The sequence below is a fragment of the Melopsittacus undulatus genome, chromosome Z (genome assembly GCF_012275295.1).
Source record: "Melopsittacus undulatus isolate bMelUnd1 chromosome Z, bMelUnd1.mat.Z, whole genome shotgun sequence".
Lineage (NCBI taxonomy): Eukaryota > Metazoa > Chordata > Aves > Psittaciformes > Psittaculidae > Melopsittacus > Melopsittacus undulatus.
The window spans coordinates 49,817,397-49,839,657 of NC_047557.1; the positions used below are offsets into that span (position 1 = coordinate 49,817,397).

The 22,261-nt window shown below is 37.3% G+C and overlaps 1 protein-coding gene across 3 annotated transcripts in view; it reads right to left on the reverse strand.

Moving 5' to 3' along the window:
- The window catches only part of MEGF10 (multiple EGF like domains 10), a 76,731-nt gene that overhangs the window by 17,972 nt on the left and 36,498 nt on the right, over window positions 1–22,261 (reverse strand). For all 3 annotated transcript variants that reach the window (XM_031054218.2, XM_005154895.3, XM_031054219.1), the window contains exons 9-15: window positions 20,516–20,690; window positions 19,579–19,699; window positions 16,734–16,897; window positions 14,759–14,861; window positions 4,804–4,950; window positions 2,486–2,620; window positions 1,986–2,114 (exon numbers count right to left, since the gene is read on the reverse strand). In XM_031054218.2, coding sequence (XP_030910078.2) covers window positions 1,986–2,114; window positions 2,486–2,620; window positions 4,804–4,950; window positions 14,759–14,861; window positions 16,734–16,897; window positions 19,579–19,699; window positions 20,516–20,690 — 974 coding nt within the window. The remainder of the gene's footprint in view (window positions 1–1,985; window positions 2,115–2,485; window positions 2,621–4,803; window positions 4,951–14,758; window positions 14,862–16,733; window positions 16,898–19,578; window positions 19,700–20,515; window positions 20,691–22,261) is intronic.

The window sequence follows — 22,261 nt, forward strand, 5'->3', positions numbered from 1 at the left end:
CCTGTCTGACAGAAATAAGAGTTCCTGAATCCTTTAAATGTTTGCATAATGATTCATCTATGTGTAGGCTGTATTTTTGCAGTGTTCTGTTTGTCCAAATTTCACTTCATTAAGAAATACACTATGTTGTACTGGGAAAAAAGTACTAAGCTTGTTTTTTGTTCTTTCCATTTCAGTTGTGCCACACAATGATTTTTATTATTGTTTTGTATTCAAAATTAGTGGTCAATGAAGAAGGAATGTAAATCACATGCAGACCAAAGGTTAGAAGTTTCAAAAAGGTCGCTGGTTCCAAAAGAAATTAATGGAATCATTATTTTCCATGTGAACGAAAAGCCTTTATACAAAGCAAATAAACTTCCTCTGTTACAGTCCATGAGCACAGCCTCAATAGACGCTCCCATTCATATTGCTGGCATCATTTTCTTGTTATTGATTCAGTAGGTCCCTCCTCCTCCTAAATGCCCCTATTCTGCTACTCTCCCAAATACCTACTTATTTTACCATAAAAACAGGGACCTTTGTTGCTACTGGCTTCCACAGAAACAGGCCCAAGATTTATTTTGGTATCATATTGACTTGTGCATGCTAATCACTTCACAGAGTGTAGCCAGCAAAGCTTTTTTTCCAAATTGACCAGATGTTACATCACAGTGCTACTACAGTGCCTGTTAACCTGGACCAGTCAAACCATAAATGATATAAAACAATGTTATTAGGCATGTTATTAGGAAATGCACCTCCCTTGAAACCCCACCACAATGTCTTTTGAATTTTGACGTATCAGGGTCTTGTACAGCTTCTTTTATTCATAAAAATGGATTGGCTGAAATTTTGGCATGTCATGTGAGCCAGAATGTATGGATTTTGGTACCTCATGGATTTGGATATGTTTCTTGTGAGAATTTTGCTTCAGATATTTATTGCCCGTCATTAGTAATTTGCATAGACCAAGCAAGGCATATGGGAGTGCCTAATTATTTAATAAAATATGAAACAATAAAATTACCCTTCTTCTTTTTACGTCAGGAACAAAATAGTCCTTGAGTTTAGCATACCAAGACAATATTCAAGTGAGGTAGAATGACAATAAAATATGTATCTGTGAAACATTTATAAAAAGAAGAAAGAAAAAACTCCATAAAAAAGTTGTAAGTACTTTAAAAAGTCATGGAGAAAAATTTGGTAACAAGATGTTCAAATGTTTAACAAGAATAAGGATAATCTTGCAGCCAGAGGAGTAAGTTGTATCTGACAAAATCTTGACTCTATTCTGAGCCTTGCCAGTGGCTCTATATGCAACCGTGTTAAGAAAAAGCACTGCATTTAAGTGCCTCAGCTCCTAATTTATAAAATAATACTTCTGTTAAATGTAAGACTGTCCTGAGAATACAAGCCCTGATATCTTCACATTACCATGGAAAGACTGAGTAATTACAGACAAGCAAACTACAAGTCAAGAACCCTCTCTTCAATGCAAGATTCATCAAGTCACAGACTTTTTCATGTTGGAAGAGATCTCTAGCGTCACCTTGTCCAACATCAAAGGATCTTCAACAGTGATAGTTTCGCAACCTCTTTCAGGCTGGAGACTTCAGAGCCTCTGTGGACAATTGCTGTGCTTGCCCACTCACACAGTAGGGATTTATTCTTTTTTTTTCTTTTATCTAGTACAAGTAACCCTTGCTGCCACTACTGAAACAAATCTCATGCAGCTTCTCTACAACTCTTTGGACAGTGGAAGAATGAAAATTGATCCCTTTCTGTCGTATGCTCTAGCCCAAAATCTATGAAAATCGTAGTGCAGATGTGTGTCTGATAGTGCTGATGATATGCAGAAAAGTTTAGCATCTCTTCGTTATATACCATGAAGTCTTCATTTCTGACTTATGCAGTGTTTTTTTACAAAAAAACCCCAGAGAATTTAAATAGCCAAACCTTGATCAATTGTTTAAAAAATGAAGAAAAAAAAAGATTATACTTACGCTGAGAGCAGTCACTACCAATCCAGCCAGGGTAACACTGACAGGATCTATCAATAGGATTACACGTTCCATTATTGGTACAGGTGCATATGCCAATGCAGTTCTTGCCAAATCTGCCACTGGGACATACTGAGAACAAGTTGTCAGAATTAGAACTCCTAGTCATCAGAACAAGATTGTGTTTTCCTTATTTCAAGAGAAAGCGACTGGTACTTGGATCAATAAATGTGTTGCTTAGTATAATGTTAAAGTAAGGCATTCAAAATTCTGGTAAGACCAGTATACATACTCATTATACAAATAATGCAGACAAGAATACAATGGGTTTTATACTTCAGGATCAAATGTTCAAACAACTTAAAACTGCTTAAGATTTCTAACTTATAAGCTGCACATGCTAAAACAGAAGCTATTTTTGGTTTCATTATTTCCAAATTATGAAATTAAAATTATTACAGTGCTTGATCTGCATCCCATAAAGTCTATATTATAACATGTACCTTCATTACAGAGGGCTCCTGTAAATCCAGGTAAGCAGTCACATAAGCCAGTAATGTGGTGGCAGGGACCACTGCTGTGTACGCATTGTGGGCATGTCTGGCTGCAGCGGTGTCCATAAAACCCAGGAGAGCAAACTGGAATTAGAAAGAACAAATTGTCATTGCTTCCCATATTTTCTCTATTTCTGTGAACTACTCTTCAGTGCATGAGTTTCTACCTTTGAATTAGCTCTCCTTTCTAAATGTACAAGAATTGCAGTGGTGGTTATTATTTATAAAGTCCCATGCTTTACTCACAAAAAGAGATTTGCTCGTCTTCCTCAAGGGTTTACTATATTCTATTTAGTTGATGATTTCGTTGCATTCTATTACCTGTCAGGCCTCAGTGCCTTTGAGTTACGTTTGAAATGCATGTATACTATACATATTATATGTATTTTGCTATACATTACATGTCCTCTGTAAAATTAATGTCTTTTAAAGCACCTTTGAAGTAATTTCAAAAAAGTAGAGTGGATAGTTTTATCTGTAGATGACTAGGGTAGTCTTAGATCATGACTTCTGTGTTTTCTAACTTAAAATACAAATAGCCATTACTTCAGTGAGAAAAACATACAAATGTTTTCCATTCATCCTTTCATTTAGGTATTCACTGTACTCATTACATGGTACAGACAGCTATGCATCACCTTTTAGGAAACCTTAGAGCAGAAATACAGAGTCATCTACTTAACTCTTACACTAAAGGCACCGATTTCTTAAAAAAAAATGAGGAAGAAAAAATTTAAATAAAAAGACTTGCATAAAATCTCCTTTGTTTCTTTAATCCCTTTTGACATTTATTTCCTGATAAACTAGAATATTAGGTAATGCATCAAGAGAAATACCTGTTCCACAGCAGCAATTAGCACTGATGAAAACTAGCTTGGAATCTTTTCTATTTTAATTTCATTCAAGATTCAGTCTTTTAATTATACACTTGAGAGAAGTTATATGGCCAGACCTCTCTAGAGAGATTAACTTTTCCAAGTGAAACAGTGCCAAAAGGTCTTCCTGTTTACTGAAAAGGCACTTTCTGACTGGGATCCAAATTATTCATATGACCTTTGTCTTCCCGGCCTCCAGACCGTACATCAGAGAGGGACTCTGAGAGCCACTGGACTGGAAGCCTCTTGTCCAGGTTATAGGCACAGTTCCAAAATACAGGAAACATTTTTATATGTAGTGTTACACTTAGTCTGCCTTTGGATTAACTGATTAACTGCTAGGCCTTTAGAGATTAGATAGTAAGAATAATTTCTGCAGTTAGTTAAAAATGCTTAAGGAATGCTAATGCCACACTAATGTGGGATTTAGCAGTGCCATAGGCAATTACATTTTTCAGCTTGAAATCCTGCCATTCTTAGACTGTAAGACTTTGTTCTCCTCTGGTTCTCTTTCTACCTTCTAGTAACCATTTCATGTCATCTCCTGCCTTTAAACCTCTTTTGGAGAGCCTATAAGCAACTTCACTTGGCCTACTACACCTGCTTCTTCACTCTATTTCTGGAAGACCTCCTCTCAAAACAGGATTACCCTCCAAGTGCAGAGGACTCAATTTTTCTTCTCTGAACACCTTTTCCTCACAGCTTCAACAACTGAGATCAAAGGCAGCTAGATTGCTGACAAACTGAGACAAATCTTGGGAGGGTAGATACTTTGCACATCAGTTTATTTTTGCCTCCCTGTTTTTGGTATTATTTGCCTCAGTCTAGCTGTATCTCTTCTTGTAACACTTAAATTTTACAGAGGCAATTTTTCCAAATGCAGCTATGGGTACACATAATATAATCTACTTACCATAAGGCCTTATACCTCTGGCCATTCTTTGCTGCTTCAAAATAAGTGTTAAAAGAAAGCAGTAATTTAGCCAATGATTAGACTCAATGGGAAGCCTGGGTGTCTTCCTACCGAATATCATACATGTTTTATTTACCTACTAAAATATATATTACAAAGTTAATATTCATCAACCGCATTTGGAAATGCTTGCCTTTAGAATGGAATGCTGTACTGAATTTGTTTCTTTGAAAGGCATGTGCGTAGCAATGTCACAGCACAGACAGTAAACAAAAGTTCTACAAGAAGAGCACTACTAGTTGGAAACACTTCTTAATTTCCGGTAACACTTATTTCTGTATATTCATACCCTTTGACACAAAATCCAGTCAAAGAGTGCTTCACAGTACTTCATACTACAATTAAAAAAGCATTATGGTATTATATTCCAAGTAACGGAGGAAGAAACAGAGATTTTAAAGCATTTATTTTGTCCTTACTTCTCTGACAAGTGGTGCCTCTGTATCCTGGTGCACACTCACAGATTCCGTCATCTGGAGAGCAGGACGCTCCATTTTTGCAGTAACAAGACAATGAGCAATTTGGACCCCACTGTCCCTCAGCACACACACTGTCACAGTGAATGCCTGCAACAATAAACAAACAAAACTGTCAGCCTTTGTAAAGAACTCTTACATGTAGTTAGTTTAAACCTTTGGTCCCCATTTTTAAAACGAAGCTCACAAAACTTGTTTATGAAAATATCATTAACATCAGAAAAATATAACAAGATAAACTCCCATCTCTGCTCCTGGTTTCCCCCAGCACAATGAATTTCTTTCATTTTCTAGTTTTGAAAGATGTACATAAGGGCTGATCCTGAGTTCTGTAACAGGAAAGCACTTCCACAGATTTACAGGGAACATAAGAGCTCAATGGGATGTTACCTCCAGGCTTCCTTTTTGCAGATACTTTAATATCTACAAAGAAGAATGCAAACCTCTGAATCGGATAAAGAGTTTGATAATTTTCCAAGACCTCTGCACATATAAAAATTTAAAAAGCCTTTTATTTCTCTCACTTTCACCATTCGTATCAAAAGGATCAAAAGAAAAAAGTAATTCAAATGCATCAAAATAATGGCTTTTGTTCCCTCCATAATGGCTGTTTCAAAACAGCAAAAGCTTATTTTCAATTTTTATGTTAGTGAAATGCACAACAAAATATTTTGCAGAAACTTTTCCTCCTCAATGTAAAAATACTTGAGGTCTGACATAATTTTATTTAATAATAGGGTGCAGGACATGGAATAATTTCTAATTAGTCGTGAGCTGATTACTGCTCAGCCTCATACCAAATGGAAAAATGTAGCACACACAAAGGGTTCCCAAACACACCATGCGAACATTCCAAAATGCTTAGCTGCAACAGTGTTAAGGATCCTGGTAAGTCAGTGCTTTGTCTAACCATTTTTGACGCAAAATTATTATAAAATGGCCACAACCTTAACGTCTATACATACATCATAATACAAGTTGCTAATTGCAATCATCTAGTCATGCGATGTTTTATTTCTTTGCAATGCAGCAACATAAAATATTACTTTCCTGTTTGCTTTTTCCACTATCTGGTTTCTAAAAGCACACTGCATGTTAAATGCCAGCGGGCACCACTGTGGAACTCAGACTTTATTGTGTCTACAGTACTTTGCATTAACAATTAAGTATTATTGTAATGCCTCTACTGAATGAAGCCCTTTGCTAAAGGAAAAGTGGACTGGATCCAGCCACAAGCATGTCTTGCTTTGTAAGTATTTCCAGCAAAATATGCCACAGGTTCACTGGCTGCCAGTGTCATAAAATCAAAGCAGTTTCACATGTGACACAAAAAAGTTCTTTTAACTTTGAAAAGCAAACCTACTGTTTGTAACAATGCTGAAAAAAATTATACTGTCTACTGATAGACCAGACTTAGAGGTGATTCCTCAACCCTTGCAGCATTTGCTTTGTAAAGCTCTTTGTATCCAAATACCTAACTCTCTAACTAGAGGAAAAGTGAAACTCTACGCTCTCAAATTGTTTGCTTCTCTGCAACATGATCAACAGACTGAATAATCAAATATGTGTTTCAACAGATTGCACCAATTTATGCCAGCAAGCGAGAAAGGTACATGCCTTTTAGAATCCAGACACCAACCAGCAGCAGACAGTACATGGGCCACCTAAAAGCCCCAGCTGTATAATGACCATTGGTTAATACTGATCTAAGCCAAATTTATTGTCAAAAAAATGAAAGGTCTCTTATATCACTACTTTTTTTTCCCATTTTTGCCTGTGTAAGTAATGTCATTCTCCTATATTCATCTACATTTGAGAAACACTGTAGGCTTGCTTCTGAGTAGGCTGGGTCAACTTTTTCATTAACTCCCTATTTGTGGATAAATAGATAAAATAAAGTGGTTTGATTTTGAGAAATGCTGATGCACATGAGCTGGATGAGATCACAGTGCTTTTTTTTTAGAAACAAGACCACTTACATTTCAGTTTTTAAGAAATTGATCTGCTTTAGGTTCCCAAATTTGAAAACTCAGGTTTGTAAGTCTGTGAAAGCATAACTAGACACATGGAGAGCATCTCAAAATTGAGCCTAGCATTCTGTTCACATGAGTGTTATCTGTCATATCACACATAGCTTCACTCATTGAACCCTGCTAGAGAAAAGACATTTTTCACAGAGCTTTAATGGGTTTCAGTAGTGTTCAGTATACAATGGTCACTAGTAACAAGTCAGCAGTTGCCAAGAGTTACCATAGTGCATTATCTGAGATTATGTAGAGCAGTGACATACAATAACACCAGGCTCAATTATATCGTCTTGATCTGTGAACAGAGGATGCTTTATGACAGCATGGTGTCAAAGGGTGGTACGGGGTACACTAGGATAGAAAAGACAATGGGCCCCATACTGCATAAACCCAGGACACTTAAAAGAGCCAACAACTACCATTAAGAATAAAAAGGGAAAATTTCCTCCAGTACGCATCAGAGAAAATTATCCATTAGGGAAACTGGAAAAAAAAAATACTAGACTGTATTAGAAGTACTAGATGAAGTACTAGATTTTTTTTTCCCACTTTCACCCCTTATAGTCAGATGAAGAATGGTATCCTCCTACCTAGCAAAGAAACAGTGCATCCTAAGTATCACTGGCTAATAACTATGAGAGTATAACATACTACAAGTGTGCTGAATACTACTTCTGTTCCCCTGCAGAAATAATTCTATTCATTATTGATCACAAGCAAAATTAATTTAATTCTTCTGTGTGCACGCCAAGAACATATGTAGTAAAGCCAAAAGACTAGTACATTCAGTGATTTACTGCATCTCTACTTATAAAAAGATTTTAAAATCTCACTCAATGTTATTTAGATAAGTTCACAAAGCACTTAGAAACAAGAAATTGAGTTTCACATCTTACAGATGTAAAAATCAAATGTGTATTTTTGAAAAAGAATAGGTTAGAAATATTAAAAGGATTAAAAAATCAGAAAAAGAATTTTCCAAACTGATGCTTTATATGAAATTTCAGCAAAGAAAGGTATGCTTTTGTAGAAGAGCTAAACATTTTTGAGAAAAAAAAAAAAAACACTTTTACCAGAACTTACAAAGCAAGATTAGACTCAGCTTTTACAATAATGGTATCAACATTGTACTGGCTTATGATTGCAGCAATTTCAAGTGAGTATTAATCTCTTATAAAATTAAATGGGTTTTCATAAGTTTTTTCATGTTGATTTTGATAGTGATAAGGATATATGAAAGGAAATGTTTTTGCCAGAACTATGGACAAAGAGCTCTTTGATGGTCTTCACAAGTTGCTAGGCAATAGCTGAATGGTCATGATAAACTTCAGCTAAGCTACTCTGAAGAAATGCTCATGCATTTAATGCCCAGTGCTTTATGCTGGGGGCCTCACATCTAAATCAGCATTCCCCCAGCATTCGTAATTGCATGAATGAAGTAAATAAATTCTTTAGGTATACCATGGTTTCAGCCCATGCCAGCGGAGTGTTTACATACTCTCTATGCTATATTTGCAAGTTGAAACTCAATGATCCATCCAATTCTGATCAACGGAGAGCTAATTTGTTTTAGCACTTGAAGGGAAAAAAAATCGACCAATTATTTCTTACAGTCTTCCCAGGTAATTTATTATTGGACTAAGTGCTATTTTACAGCTTATTAGGTTTCCCTTAGTCTGATAAGTAGCTATCCAAACATTAAAAAGGTATTTTTTTCATTAAGAACGTGTATTTGCTATACATACCTTCACAACACAAGGAACTTTCCAGTACAGACTCTCAGAATTAAAACTTATCTGTTTCCCCTGTATCAGAGCTGAACTGGATATACAACAGCCTAAATAAGAGAAAGATCAAGCCCTCAAAACTTGGGGAAATCTTTGTGTCATTACAGCTAATGGTATATTTACATTATGGTCCAAGACCTCACCCTTCATATTCTCTCTTCATATGAGACGTATAAACACTAGATCACATCTGTTCAAGGAAACTGAGATGTCTAGTGGTGGCAATTACTCCCCTCCTTTTCTGTCAATTGACGGCAGAGCAGCCCAAAGAAAGAAGAAAATCACTGTAAGGATATGCTGAAAAACTTTGTAGGCACTATTTAGAAGTTAATTGTCTTTAAGGCAATAGAAGTACCTCACCCACTAGCTGAAGCCAGCCAGAAGACTAAATAAAAGTGTCTTAAATTAAGGAGTTAATGAAAGGATCAAAGATTTTTCTTTAGAAGTTCAGACTGTTGCTTCTTCACTGCTGCAGCGGGAGAATTTGTGCCCATGAGTTTTGGTAGGAAGACAGCTACAAAAGCTTGTAAACAAAACCAGCACTGTAACAGAGTTTGAAAGCAAACATCAGTATCTGCAAATTTTAGTGGAAGAATCACTTCTGAGACATGCCCAGTATCTTTTTGAAGGCCATACTGTTGCCATACCCTGTTACTCACCCCAAAGAAGCTCTTCATCTACCACATTTTATGTAGCCACAAGAAAATAGTACTTCTCCTTTTCTTACCTTCCCTATACATAGAAAATAAATGTGCTTAATCTACTGATTTAAAGTTCTTCTTCTAAAAGACTGGTATTTCTTCCACATAAAGACCCAGCACAACAGATAGGCAATAGAGATACAGACACAGTGAAGTCCAGATGTAGGGTAGGCCAAACCTCTTATTGAAGAACTCATCTCCCTAGGTTTGGAAAGTAAATATGATACTTATCAAGACACAGTGCCTGCATATAATTGCATTCTGTGGCACACTGAATATTCATCACAATGGGAGGGACCTCGTGCATCAAGAACCATGTGGAAATCATCCAAGGGGGAGGGAAACCCTGCTCTTGCAAAAGCTTCTCTTGGGTTGACCAGGGTGCCAGCACCACGCACACCACTCTAGCAGAGCTTGTTTCTCACTCTTAAGGAGAGGGAGACGCATGACAAAGTACTGATTTATATCTTTCATTCTGTTATGTAAGAGGGGAAGAAAATGCATTACACATTAAAAGCTAAGGACAGAAGGAGAGTTGTAGTTAGCACTTCCCAGGGAACCTGGTTATTTGCATCAGTGTGGCAGGTGTCAGATGACAGTCCTCCCGTTATAATCCAGCAACAAATATGCCTCTTAGAAATAATGTCAGGAGCACATGGAAAGGCACAGCGCTTCCTCACAGAAACAACACATCTGGTGATGGGCAATCTGACTAGTGTCAGCAGGTGTTCAGCACACCAAAAAGCCACCAACACCCTATCTGCTGTAGCATATGAATGAATACTGTGCATGCCAGTAAAACGTAGGCTGATATTACTACATCTGTTTTTCCCATAAACCAGTGTTATCGTTTTGTTGCAGATAGCAGACTAGTGGTGTTTAGTAATACCTGGCACCACCTAACCTTTAAATTGATTTTAAAAATAACAAATGTGGCATTGGCATGACATGGCATTTCTTCAGAGAGTAGTTCAGAAGAACTGCACCCAAAAAAGCACAACAGTAATGTGTTATCAGACAGAGTAACACCCACATTACTGTAATACAAACTGTCTGGAGAAAAATACTTTGTTCTATTTACAATGCTTTAATATGAAATCTCACTTTGCAAGAGTGTGAATTTTCAAATCTTTGAGGGAATTTGGAAAGATTGTATTTTGACAGCTGCTTGCAGAATTAAGGGATGAAATTAACAGTTACTGTGGATTGTGGTAACTGAGAGAAATGGTAGAAGTGGCTCTTCAAAGTTATATAGTGTTTTGGTATACATTACTAGAAGAATTGCTAGAAGAATTAATTATCATTACCTATTGCAGGAATACATTTTCTGTGTCTTTCATCTGCTTTCTGTTTTAATGGTTCTTATTCTTCCCCTGTCTAACTATTGCAGTCTCTCCAAAAGAAGAAAAGTTACTTATGAGATACAGTGAAAAAGTCAAGGGACAAGAGTGTTTGGGGCAGACATCATCCTCAGCATAGGCAGTGTTTCTCATTTGTGCCATCCTATCATGTGGCTCCTGGCACATGATGGAATGGTCAGATTGCCAAGAAAAACATCACCCTTAACTCTTGCTTTTTAACAGAATAAAACTGCTGTACAGGGAGCATTTGGTGTAAATTAGAGAGTGTAGGATTCCTAATAAGAGTCCCAAAAATGAAGTCACTTTTGTTTAGATGAAAAAATCTAACTATCCTCATAGGCAACAGAACCTAAATTAAAAATAGAAACCCTAAATTAAAATAGAAACCAATGAAAACAAATTTTAATTATCTCTTTAATTTTATAGCAGCTCATGGAAACACAATAGTCAGTAACTGAACTTACATGTTTGTTCATAACTAGGACCTAAGAAGCAAAATATAATATATTGGGCCTCTTGAAAATAAAATAACACACTTAAAACCCCTTAACTATATAGCAACTTTGTGTTGTCCAAGTGGTAAACTGCAGCTGTATCTTGAGATGAAAGTAAAGGGTAGGATATTAGCTAGGCTACCCTTTTGTAAATGGCAGTAGCACTTATGTCCACTTCAGCCGCTCAGAGATCTCTCCCTATGCAAGGGAGCATGCACAGTACCAGGCCAGTGACCTCCCTCCCTGTGCATCATATTTCCTGTTCCCCAGCATTATGGTACAACTTTGTCACCCAGCAAGGGAAAAAATCATCCACCCTTTGCTTATTTTTGCAAATTTACATTAACTATTCCCTCATTTTAAATTCTCTGGAGAAAGTGTAGACATCTGCTCTGTGCACAGGGCTGAGAAAAATACTACATTTAGAATATGTATTTGGAAACTTCACATAATTTTGGTGGCAACAAACATCTGAGGGAGTTCACCTTGCACTCATCAATTTATTCTAGTTGAAACAGAAAAGAGACTCACTAACTACATTTCTAAGCACCTTCAAACGTATTTATTTTTTAACATTACTCTCTCGAATTTTTTTAAACAACTAAATCCTTCATTTGGGTTACATAAGCATCAGACTGATCCAAAATCAGTTTCTTCCTCTCTTTGGTATTTTTTGATAGGTACTACTAACCACCAAAAAATCTATTAAGTCTGATGTTTACTTTAACAAATGTAGAAGAAAATAAAATCTAATCCATTCTAATACAATTTGTTTCATTTTAGTACCTTTCTATATTTTCACAAAGCCTCCATCTGATTCTCCACCTATTATGCATAAAAATACACACAGCATCTCCCTTAATCCTACAGTCTAAAGCTATCTCTGCAATGTAACATTACAGTACAGCTATTTGAGAACCTGTTTCTAAAGTATTCTCTCCTTTTTTTAATCATTCTAAATATAAATACCTACACAAAGACCAAATTCCTCATGGGTATTGCTCTGACATGTGAAGTGCGGGACGAAGATTTTTCCAGACACTGAATATAAAGCTAACTACGGCGTTTATTATATATTGTCTGTCTAGACATCACCAACATGTTGAAACTAGTCTGTTATACACACTGTTGTGATGACATCATCCAGGGACAGATACTAAATTTTTATCTGTAATCATGCATGAAGTGTCTTTCCAGTGAAATCTTTTTCCTTACTAAAAAATTAAGAAAAATATAAAAGGTTTCACTGCCGGCAAAAACATTGTCACATTTTCAATAGCTGAGTTCAAGCACAGTCAAGGTTTGTGCTGTGCTTGAAGCCGGACTGTGCTTGAAGCCGTTGTCACATCCTAGGTTAGTTATAGCACACTGGCTAGGTAACTTTTATACCTCTTATAAAAAGTTGCTACATTTTTTGTACAGCCTTTCCAAACTATTTATTTTAATATGGCTCACTCAGTAACATACTTTCGGTCTCAGTTTTAGAACACTCACAAGATGTATTTTGAGCAGTACATCTGGAAATTGTGAACAGCTTTAACTGCCTACACCATAGTTGCTCAAGATTAGCAACTGTTTACATGTTTTTAATGTGAGTATTCTTTGCTTAATACATTTGTGAATTTAAGGAATCGTATTTTGAGAAGGTCCAAATACAGGTTTGAGAAAGTTGTCCAAACACACACACACACACACAATTACCTGAAACTAGCTGTAAGTAAGAACGGTCGTCAAAGGCCATTAACATCATGACAAAATAAATACAAAGTAGTGTCTCACAAAATAGTAATAGATGGCATAATGCTAATAGTGCATTTTTACAACTTGCTCAGATAACTTTTTTTACTTTCGCATTCTTGTGGTAGTAACTTCCTAGAGGTGTCTGAGTGGCTGATGTTAAGACAACCTGCAGCTTGTAGAAAAGGATTAAAACCAACAAACTGCTGGCACAGTTAGGTGAGTGCTGGCTCTGGAAGCCTCTCTCTTTCACAGTGAAAAGTGTGACAAGCGGGAGACCCAATGGTTAGACAGGCTTTCTCAAAGAACTTGGCAGAAGCTTACTATAGAGACAAATTGGACAAATCATAAATGGGTTTGGACTTACAAAGCAAAGCAGGAGCCCTTTCTGCCCACGGCTGTATCCCTGAAAGATACTTCTGACCCCCTTCCCCCCAGTAGTTACAAAAGTCATATTTATCTGAACAGAAAGTATTAAAAAACACCAGGTAAGCTGTAATCAACTACAACTAACCAACCTGAACTGCAGACTGTAAGTATTTCGCACTTTGAACAAAATGCCTGTGATCCGTCTACAGAGCTACAGGGGTGAAGGGGAGAAAGGCATACAAAAATCAAAGTTGAACAAAAAACTCAGTAAAGACTGTACCCAATGAAGTCATAAGCCCTACACAAACTTCTGTGAGCACAATTATTAGCTAAGCTTTTCAAATTAATGACTTGCTGCAGATTATCTGCTCACCTCCATCTAGGATGTCTGGAAACAAGCACCAGAGAAAACAGAACACAATTATATCATGAACTTGCAAGTTACTTAGGAAAAATATTAACTTATAAATGAGTGGACCATAAATAATAGTAAATGATATCTGAAATCACAAAAAAAACCCATCTCCTTTCTTTTCACAGCAGAAACATGCTTTGTTCACTTAATGTGTGTTTTTCAGGATAACTTCTCATTATTAAATGGAAGAAGTCCACGCAAACAGTAATATGAAACCTGATCTATGCAACACTAACAGTATCCCAGTAAGACAATGTCCCAAAAGCTTGGAGAGGGGCAAACTTACAGTGTGAATTAAACCTTACAGAGGATGGAAGGGTTTTCCCAACACTTATTGCTTAGAAATCTCTATGAGCACTAAAACTACCTCCTAGCAATAAAGGGAACATTTCATGAGAGCTTGCCATTGCATAGCTTCATCAGATTTTCAAAAAAATTTGCTTTCCACAAATGAGTGAGGGTAACAACAGTGTCAAATTCAAATTTTGAATATTAAATATATATAGTTCTTAAAACCACAATGAAAATGTTGGAGAAACTTTGTGAAAAAAGTGCAACAATTTTACATACAAAAATATGTGCAGAGAAACCATTTTTTCAACAGTTCAAGAAACTCAAATGACAGCACAGCTTCTACAGAGTTTATCCTCTTTTTGACTGCCTGAACAAAGCTGTCAGAGTTCCTGGATGTGATGCTGTACTTACCAAAGCTTCCAGCTCAACCTTGAATATTTATATTATTCACTACTTTCATAAGAAATCATACAGTAGAGTGCCCAAGTGTTAAGATTTCCACTTCTATTCCCAGTTATCTGTGGAGCCCATGTTCAAGAAATTTTCTATATATGTGAATCACAGATGGGACACAGCAGCCACAGAACTGTCCTTTTTCTTCTTCCAACTCCACATACTTCTCTGTTCCTCCTGTACCCATAAAATCAAAATTCAAGACCAAGCCCCAAACATATTGGAAACTCTCTTGTCCTTCATGACAGTCTCTTTTGTACCTGACCATCCCGGTAGACAGCGACAGTATCCTGTGGTGGGATGACAACCATCAGCATGGCTGCAGTCACAGCGTTCAGCACAGTCCAGGCCATATGTGCCATCCTATGGCAACAAAAGAAACCAAACAACCCAGAGATGATGACAACCGGAAGTTAGAGGAGAACAAGTTCTGGTCAGTTCAGCCTCAAAAAGCAACCACTGATCATTCCTGCATCCATAATCTGCTTTCTGAATATAAAATGGCTTTCAGAACATTTTAGTGGCCTACACCTTCATTCTCCATTTAAAAAGGGAAGATAAGAATTTATTACAGTCTCCTGAAAAATCCCAGACTACTGGACCCAGAGATAATGATTCAGAACACAGTAATAGGCTGCAGTGAAAACTTTCTTGTATTTGTACTTGTTCCTCTAATTTCTCTTACAGCTGAGTTCTTATTCCAGGACCACGATGTCCCTTGATGGAAAAGCAATTTATCCTCCTTTCTGCCTCAGACCCTCAGCACTTTATGTGTCGGTCAAAACCACTATTGCATAAAGCCAGAAATTCTAAACAAGAGTAGCAAAAACATTAGATTGAAATATGCCTTCAGTGTGAATTTGATTGCTTAAACAATGCAAACTGCATCACTTTATTTTGATTAAAATCCTTCCTTCTGCATTACAGCATATACTATGTTAAAAAAAAGGAAGCTCTTCGGCCATGAGACAGTGTACAACACAAAATTATTTTTTGGCTATGTGACATTTCTTGAACCACAAGAGAGATTACAGTTACAAGTTGAACACCCGTCTTGGGGTATTCAGCTGTGCCAAAAGAACACAGCTGATTTTCACAGAACTACATCTAAACACTTATATTTGCCTTTTCTGCTTCTTCTGTAGAAGATGGCACAAATATTTGGGCATAATTCCATACAAAATCAATCTGAGAAACTGAAAAGAGAAAAATCTTTATAACTGCATTCTCAAAACAAGACAAAGTACAACCCTAAATTGATTTTACAGAAAAAGTATCAAAACCAAAGTAAAAAACTACAGAAAAAAGCAAGTATAATTTAACATAATGTAATGTAGAGTTACCCACAGCAAAAGCAAAAACGTATCAGGTTTAAAACTCAATCATTTAAATTTGAGGCTAAAACTTGGTCTTACACACACTAAAAATCAGAATAAAACCTGTATAAAAATGTATCTGCAGTTCTGCAGTATTTTTAGTCTGCTATGTATTTGGATAAGTTCAAACTTCAGTCAAATATTGGGAAACAATCTGGGCAGTGATACTAAATTTCTGATATTATTGAAACAAATTGAAATACACTGATTTAAATAAAATTTGTTCAAACAACAGAAAAATCAGACAACACTGGGGGGACACATCTGAGTTAGTTTTCTGTTTATCCTCCTGTTCTGGAATTTTGAGGCAGAAAAGGCATTTGAAATATGTAAATGCTTGGGATGTCATTTGACACAGACAGAGCAAGCAAGACAATGAGTATGGGCATGCTGAATTATATAAAATAAAAATGCTTTTAAGCATTATTTTGCTAAATTTGGAACAGTGAAGTTAATGCCATGAAATAATAACTATTTTTTTTAAGAAGTCAGTTTTGGAAGAGCTAATGGATCTTGGGAGACAGAATCATCCTTCAGAATCAAGACACTAAGTGATAAACAAAGCTGCTTCAGGAAGAAGAAAAATCAGTCTTCTGATGGAGATGCATTGTTGGAAACACTGCATCAACATGAACAGATGCTACTCTAATCAACTTTCCAGAATATTTTAGAATTTGCTTGCCACTTTACTCATGGGATCAGCGTACACTATACCTCATCTTAAAACAAACAAACAAACAAAACTCAAAGAAAAATATTCCTTAATTTCTTAATTCCCGTGAAGTCAGAAGAACAAAAAGAGCATGCCCCTGCCCAGCAGTACCCCACAGTGCAAAATTCAGTGAAATTATTAAACTACCTGGCAAGGGAGTTCACATTTTTCTCCTCTCCAGCCCGGGGCACAGGTACAGGTTCCATCCAGAGCATTGCAAGCTCCCCCATTAAGACACTGGCAAGTTAAGTTACAGCCAAGTCCCCAGGTACCACTGGGACAATTTATTGAGCAATCTACACCATGCCAACCTGCCAAAATTAAGAAAGTGACAAATTAATCAGGCTTTGCCCCATTCTTTTATGAGGATGTTTCCTTCTGCCTATGTGTGGCATCTCTTAGAGATAGATGTGTGATACTGGGGCAACATTAACTACAGGTTAGTACCAGCAGTTTCAGCTGAGAATTTGTCCAGGTTTGAACAAAGGTGCTCAAGGGCACCTTGTAACATCTGTGCACAGCACACTTTTGCAGATCAGTGCCAACATACAAAAGCAATTGATGAGAGATCTGAAATGAAAACAGAGACACCTTGAAATTTCACTGATAAGCACTAAACTATACTGAAAGTTTTAAGGCATAGCCTGAAAAAAAATTAGGAATATTTTCCCAAGGAAGCTGCTGCTGTCATAATTGTTCCACCAGTGTTCAATACAGACAGTTCTGCAATATGGTTTTAACAGAAATCTTAGACAAGAAAAGTGAAAACATCGAAGTAATGTGTAAATTGGATTTATCCAAGGATACATAGAACTTTTAGATGATTTCTGTACTTCTTTCCAAATACTAAAAAAAGAATACAATGGAAAAAGGCTCTAAAATGCAGCATTCACCACTGATTATGCCTGACAGCAATGGTTCATAGACTGCGCACTGTATAGACAGACATGTAAATAGATTTTCTAAAATGTGATCATATATTGGATACAAGAGGAATGACATGAACCGGTCGTATGTTATTATCAGAAATGACACACACTGAGTTTCTAATTTTGTACCTTGTTTACAGGAAGCAAAAGGAAAAATAATTCCACCCTGAGCCTAATCAATAGACTATGCAAAACACATGTATTGAAATGAAGCTGCCTATTACCCTGGCTCAGTAATTTTGAATTTGAGGGTCATTTCAGGAAAAAAATATTATACTGCCCCCACTAAAAAGCATGCATTTTTTTCTCAAGTGTTTTTCCAGAACTTATGAACTGCCTTCACTTACATGACAAATATCTAGGTTTAGTTTAATGTCACCATTTGTTGTCCTGTTTCATCACAGTTATGACTAAAACTGTATTATGCACTAGAAGATAGGATTATACATGGCTCAAAAAAGTTTTTCTCCTCATGACCTAGCTACTTAGCATAGCTACTTAACAGAGCTGAATCAGCTCCACTGTCTGTGGCAAAAGTAGAAACTGGAAATTCCCCACATTCCTACACAATAGATTCATTACCACTCCCTCACAAATTTAATGTCTATTTATCTAACTCTGAACACCTCTCCCCTACTCTCAAACTTTATATATTTTTTAGAAAAACATTTTTAGATGGAAGGGGATGTCTGTAACATAGGCTGGGCAAGGGATTTGTTTGTCTCTGCAAAATCAGCATTGGAGGGTGTCTCAGGTATCTTTGCTGCAGCCAAATGCATGTGCTACTGGAAGATGGAAAGGTGAACAGGCACATACAGTTGCTAGTGGGAGGTACAATGACTATCAAAATTACTGTTAGGAGGAGAGAGCGAGGCAGAGGGGTCGAGGAACACGAGTCCGCTCGCACTAACACTGAGAAATTTAGAAAGTTTCTCATGGAAGCAGGGAACTGTAGAGGGTTGTCCTGGGTTCAGCAGTAGCAGTCATTTTTCTCCTTCTTGGTAGCTGGTGCAGTGCAGTGTTTTGACTTTCAGCCTGGAAATGGTACTGATAGCACCTATGTTTTAGTTACTGCTCAAATGTTTGGTTTATCCAAGGGCTTTCTGAGCCTCATGCTCTGCCAGGGAGGAGGGGAGGCTGGAAGGAAGCAGAGACAGGACACCTGACCCAGGCTAGCCAAAGAGGTATTCCATACCATAGCACGTCATGCCCAGGAGGTAACAGAACGTTACCTGGGAAGGACTAGTGCTCTAGGGTTTGGAGGAGGTATCGATCGGCACTCAGTCGGGCAGGGTGGGGTGAGTTATGGGTCGGTGGGTGGTGAGGTGTTGTATTCTCTTCACTTGTTACTTCCTTTATCATTATTATTATTAGTAGTAGTAGCAGTAGTGATTTATGTTATACCCTTAGTTATTACCCGTGGGAGCTACATTCTTTGGATTCTCCTTCCTAACTCTCCAGGAGTTGGGGGAACAAGGGTGGGGGAGTGAGTGAATGAGCTCTGTGCGGCTTGGTTTTGAACCACGACAAGGGTACAGGCTGGGAAGGTGGTAGGCAAGGTTTTGTCAGAGAATTGACGAAAGAAAGAATATTCAAAAAAAAAAAAAGCCAATAGATGTCAACATCAGTGCCAGACTGTCAGGAATGTCTGCATCTCTGGAATGCTGAGAGGGGCAAGGATGACAGCCAGAGGTGGTACTCCCTGAGGCTAAGGTATTTTGACTAGGAAGGCTGACATCAGATAAATGGCACACCAGCAACCTTCTAGCAGATCACGGTGTTACCGCAAGAATCAGTGGTGTACCATCTCAGATTAAGCACTGGTAATTTGCCCAGCCGAAGTGTCCAGACCACTGAGAACTGCATGGAGGAAACATGAAAACAAGACATGCATACTCTTCTCTGAGCAGATGTTGTTGTTTTCACTCCCCCCCCCCAGAGGAGCTGAAGCATAAAGTATCTAGTGATATGGTCTTCAAGATGGTCTGCTTTTTATTAAGTTTTTATTAAGTTTCTTTCTCCTTCTCTATAGGAAAAGAAAATTAATCATAAGGGATACTTACCTGCTTTGCAGGCACAAGAACCATCTACTGGTGAACAGACAGCATCGTTTTTGCAGTTACATACAGATGAACAATTTACTCCATATGTTCCCGGAAGACAAGGAGTACCACAAGTAGCACCCTGAATTACAAAAAAAATAAGAGTCTATTTAAGGAGATTCAGACAATACAACTAATAAATAACCACAACTGAGATGCTACAAAAGAAAATATACAGCCCCTGACTGTCCTAGGCTTTCACTAAGTTATCCTGAATTTAAGGGACAGTGAGCCCTTAATACTTTTTAAGTCTACACTAAGCATTTGTTTACTATTAGGTGCTGTGAGAGATCAGGTCACATAGGCAACAGCACTTGGTTAAATCAATGGACAGCATTTTCAGCAATAAAGAAGCCCTTTATGAAAACAAAACACAATACAGAAGCAGTTTAATGGAAAATAATGTAGATATGGGAACTATTTTTACTAATTAATTTGGCTGAAGTTTTCAGAGTTACTAGTCCTAGAGGAACGGTGATACTGTAAAATGTTTTCTATGTCAGACTAGCATCCAGTGAAGAGGCAACAGTAAGTGAGCTATAGAAGCTTTAGAATAGTCTGTCCTGAATTGTTAAAACAAATGTCTTTGTCCAGAGTTTCTCTGTATGGAGCATGAGGCCTTGATACAACAAGATAAAGATTGAAAGCTGTTGCTCTTCCTCTTATTTACAACTCAACAGCACACCCTCATTATTCTCTATGTCTTTTAGAGGAACTAACTTTTCTTTCCTAAAATGGCTTCCATTCAGTACTGACAACCAATCACAAATTTTGTTTGTAAGACACCTGTTGGTATCTAAGTGTCTTTACCTCTTTTACTGTGGTAGAAAAAGGACACTCCCATCTTGAAGAATTTGGCACCTAACTAAAGGCTGTTGTGAAACTGAGACTTATTTACCTTAAATCCAGGGGCACAGGTGCATTTTCCAGTCACACTATCGCAGTCAGCACCATTTTGGCAGCTGCAGATCTGCTGACATGACTCGCCATAGAATCCTGGAGAGCATGTCTCATTGCAGTAGAGCCCAGACCAACCGGGCTTGCAGGAGCATTCCCCAGACATTGGGTGACAGCTGCCAGGGGGTATAAAAGGATAAATAATTCAGGACTAAACATGGCTTTTTTTTTTTTCCCAGATAAAAACATGTTGTTATAGATAGGTTGCGTAACAGATCTTGCATAGGGATAATTTTACACCTCAAACCACAAAGCAAAGGGTTCTGTATATGTATGTATAAATGTATACCAACTAAAGAAACGCAGCAACATACAAATTATATACATTTCGGGAGGACTTGGAAAGAAAAGAAGTTTTTTCCATAAAATAGATATCCATGGTTGCAAATATCAAGGTGATGAAACCACTACATTTCCCAGAATGCATTGTGACTCCAAGTATAATAGAATCATTTTCATAACACTCTTATGTTACATTCAGCAGCATATTGTCTGACAGATACGATGCTTTGGAAATACAGCATGGTATCCAACGCAAAATAACAACACAGCACCCAGTGAGTAGCAAGCATGCTCTTTTCTTTAAATTATTGGCCGAAAAGAGGACAACTGACATTTTTCCGGGAATTCTACAAATTCATTTGCATCGGGTGGAAGTCAGATATACCATCAGAGCAGTGACCTTCTGAAGATTCTTCCCCCTATGCTGGCCATACCTGGTGGCAGACCAGCTGTCTCTACCTGGAACAGCAGTTTCATTGAAAGGCCAGACAGACAGCTGCTGTCTCATAACAAATGGACATCATCAGCTGTGCAAAGATATATGTGCTGGAAAAGTGGACACAATGGGGTACTCTGTAGCACTCTGGCAGACAAAGCACTTGCTTAATTTGCACCAAAGGAAAGCCTTAATATCCAAATCTAATATATTTACAATGGGAAGACTGTTCAAAGTTATTTGTGTGCCACTGATTGAAGTTCCTTTAAGTGTTCTGGAGAAAGGAAGTGCCTTCGTCCAGACATATTAAATAACCCATGACAAGAGCCTGATTTTGCAAGATTTGCTGACTTCATGTGGGGGGCTGTGTTTGAAACTGAGTATTTTTCTGACCATTTAAAAGTTTGAAAAAATACCTACTGCACATTTAGGTGCTATAAGTAACAACAATATTGTTAGGAAAAGTTCAAATGTAAGATGGGAATACAGTTTAGTTGCAACTGCATTTGGACTCAACAACTATTCGTCAAACTAAGAGCTCCCTGCTGCTGAATATAACTGACAACATACTTCTGATCAAGGAAATTATTAATTACAAAGCTTGGAATGTCATTCTGCATTTTTCTCACTACATAGTATTGCACAGATTATAACATCTTAAGAATCTGAGGGTCTTGAAGATACTAAAATCTCTTTGACAGTATCAAGCTTGTTTACATGAAGTGAGAGGAAAGGTCTTCTCAACTAGAGAACTAGATGTAGAAATGGTTCAAAACTCATGGTGTTTATAGTCAACAGCCCTTGTTATTTGTTCCATTACAAAAATACCTGCCATGAAATAAGTTGAAATGGAACTATTCTCATATCAAATACATGCAAAATTATAAAATTTTTTTCCTGACTTCCTGTAGGAACTCCCTGGCATTTTGGATCTAATTCCCATGTTTCTTATCAGTGGAAGAATACAGA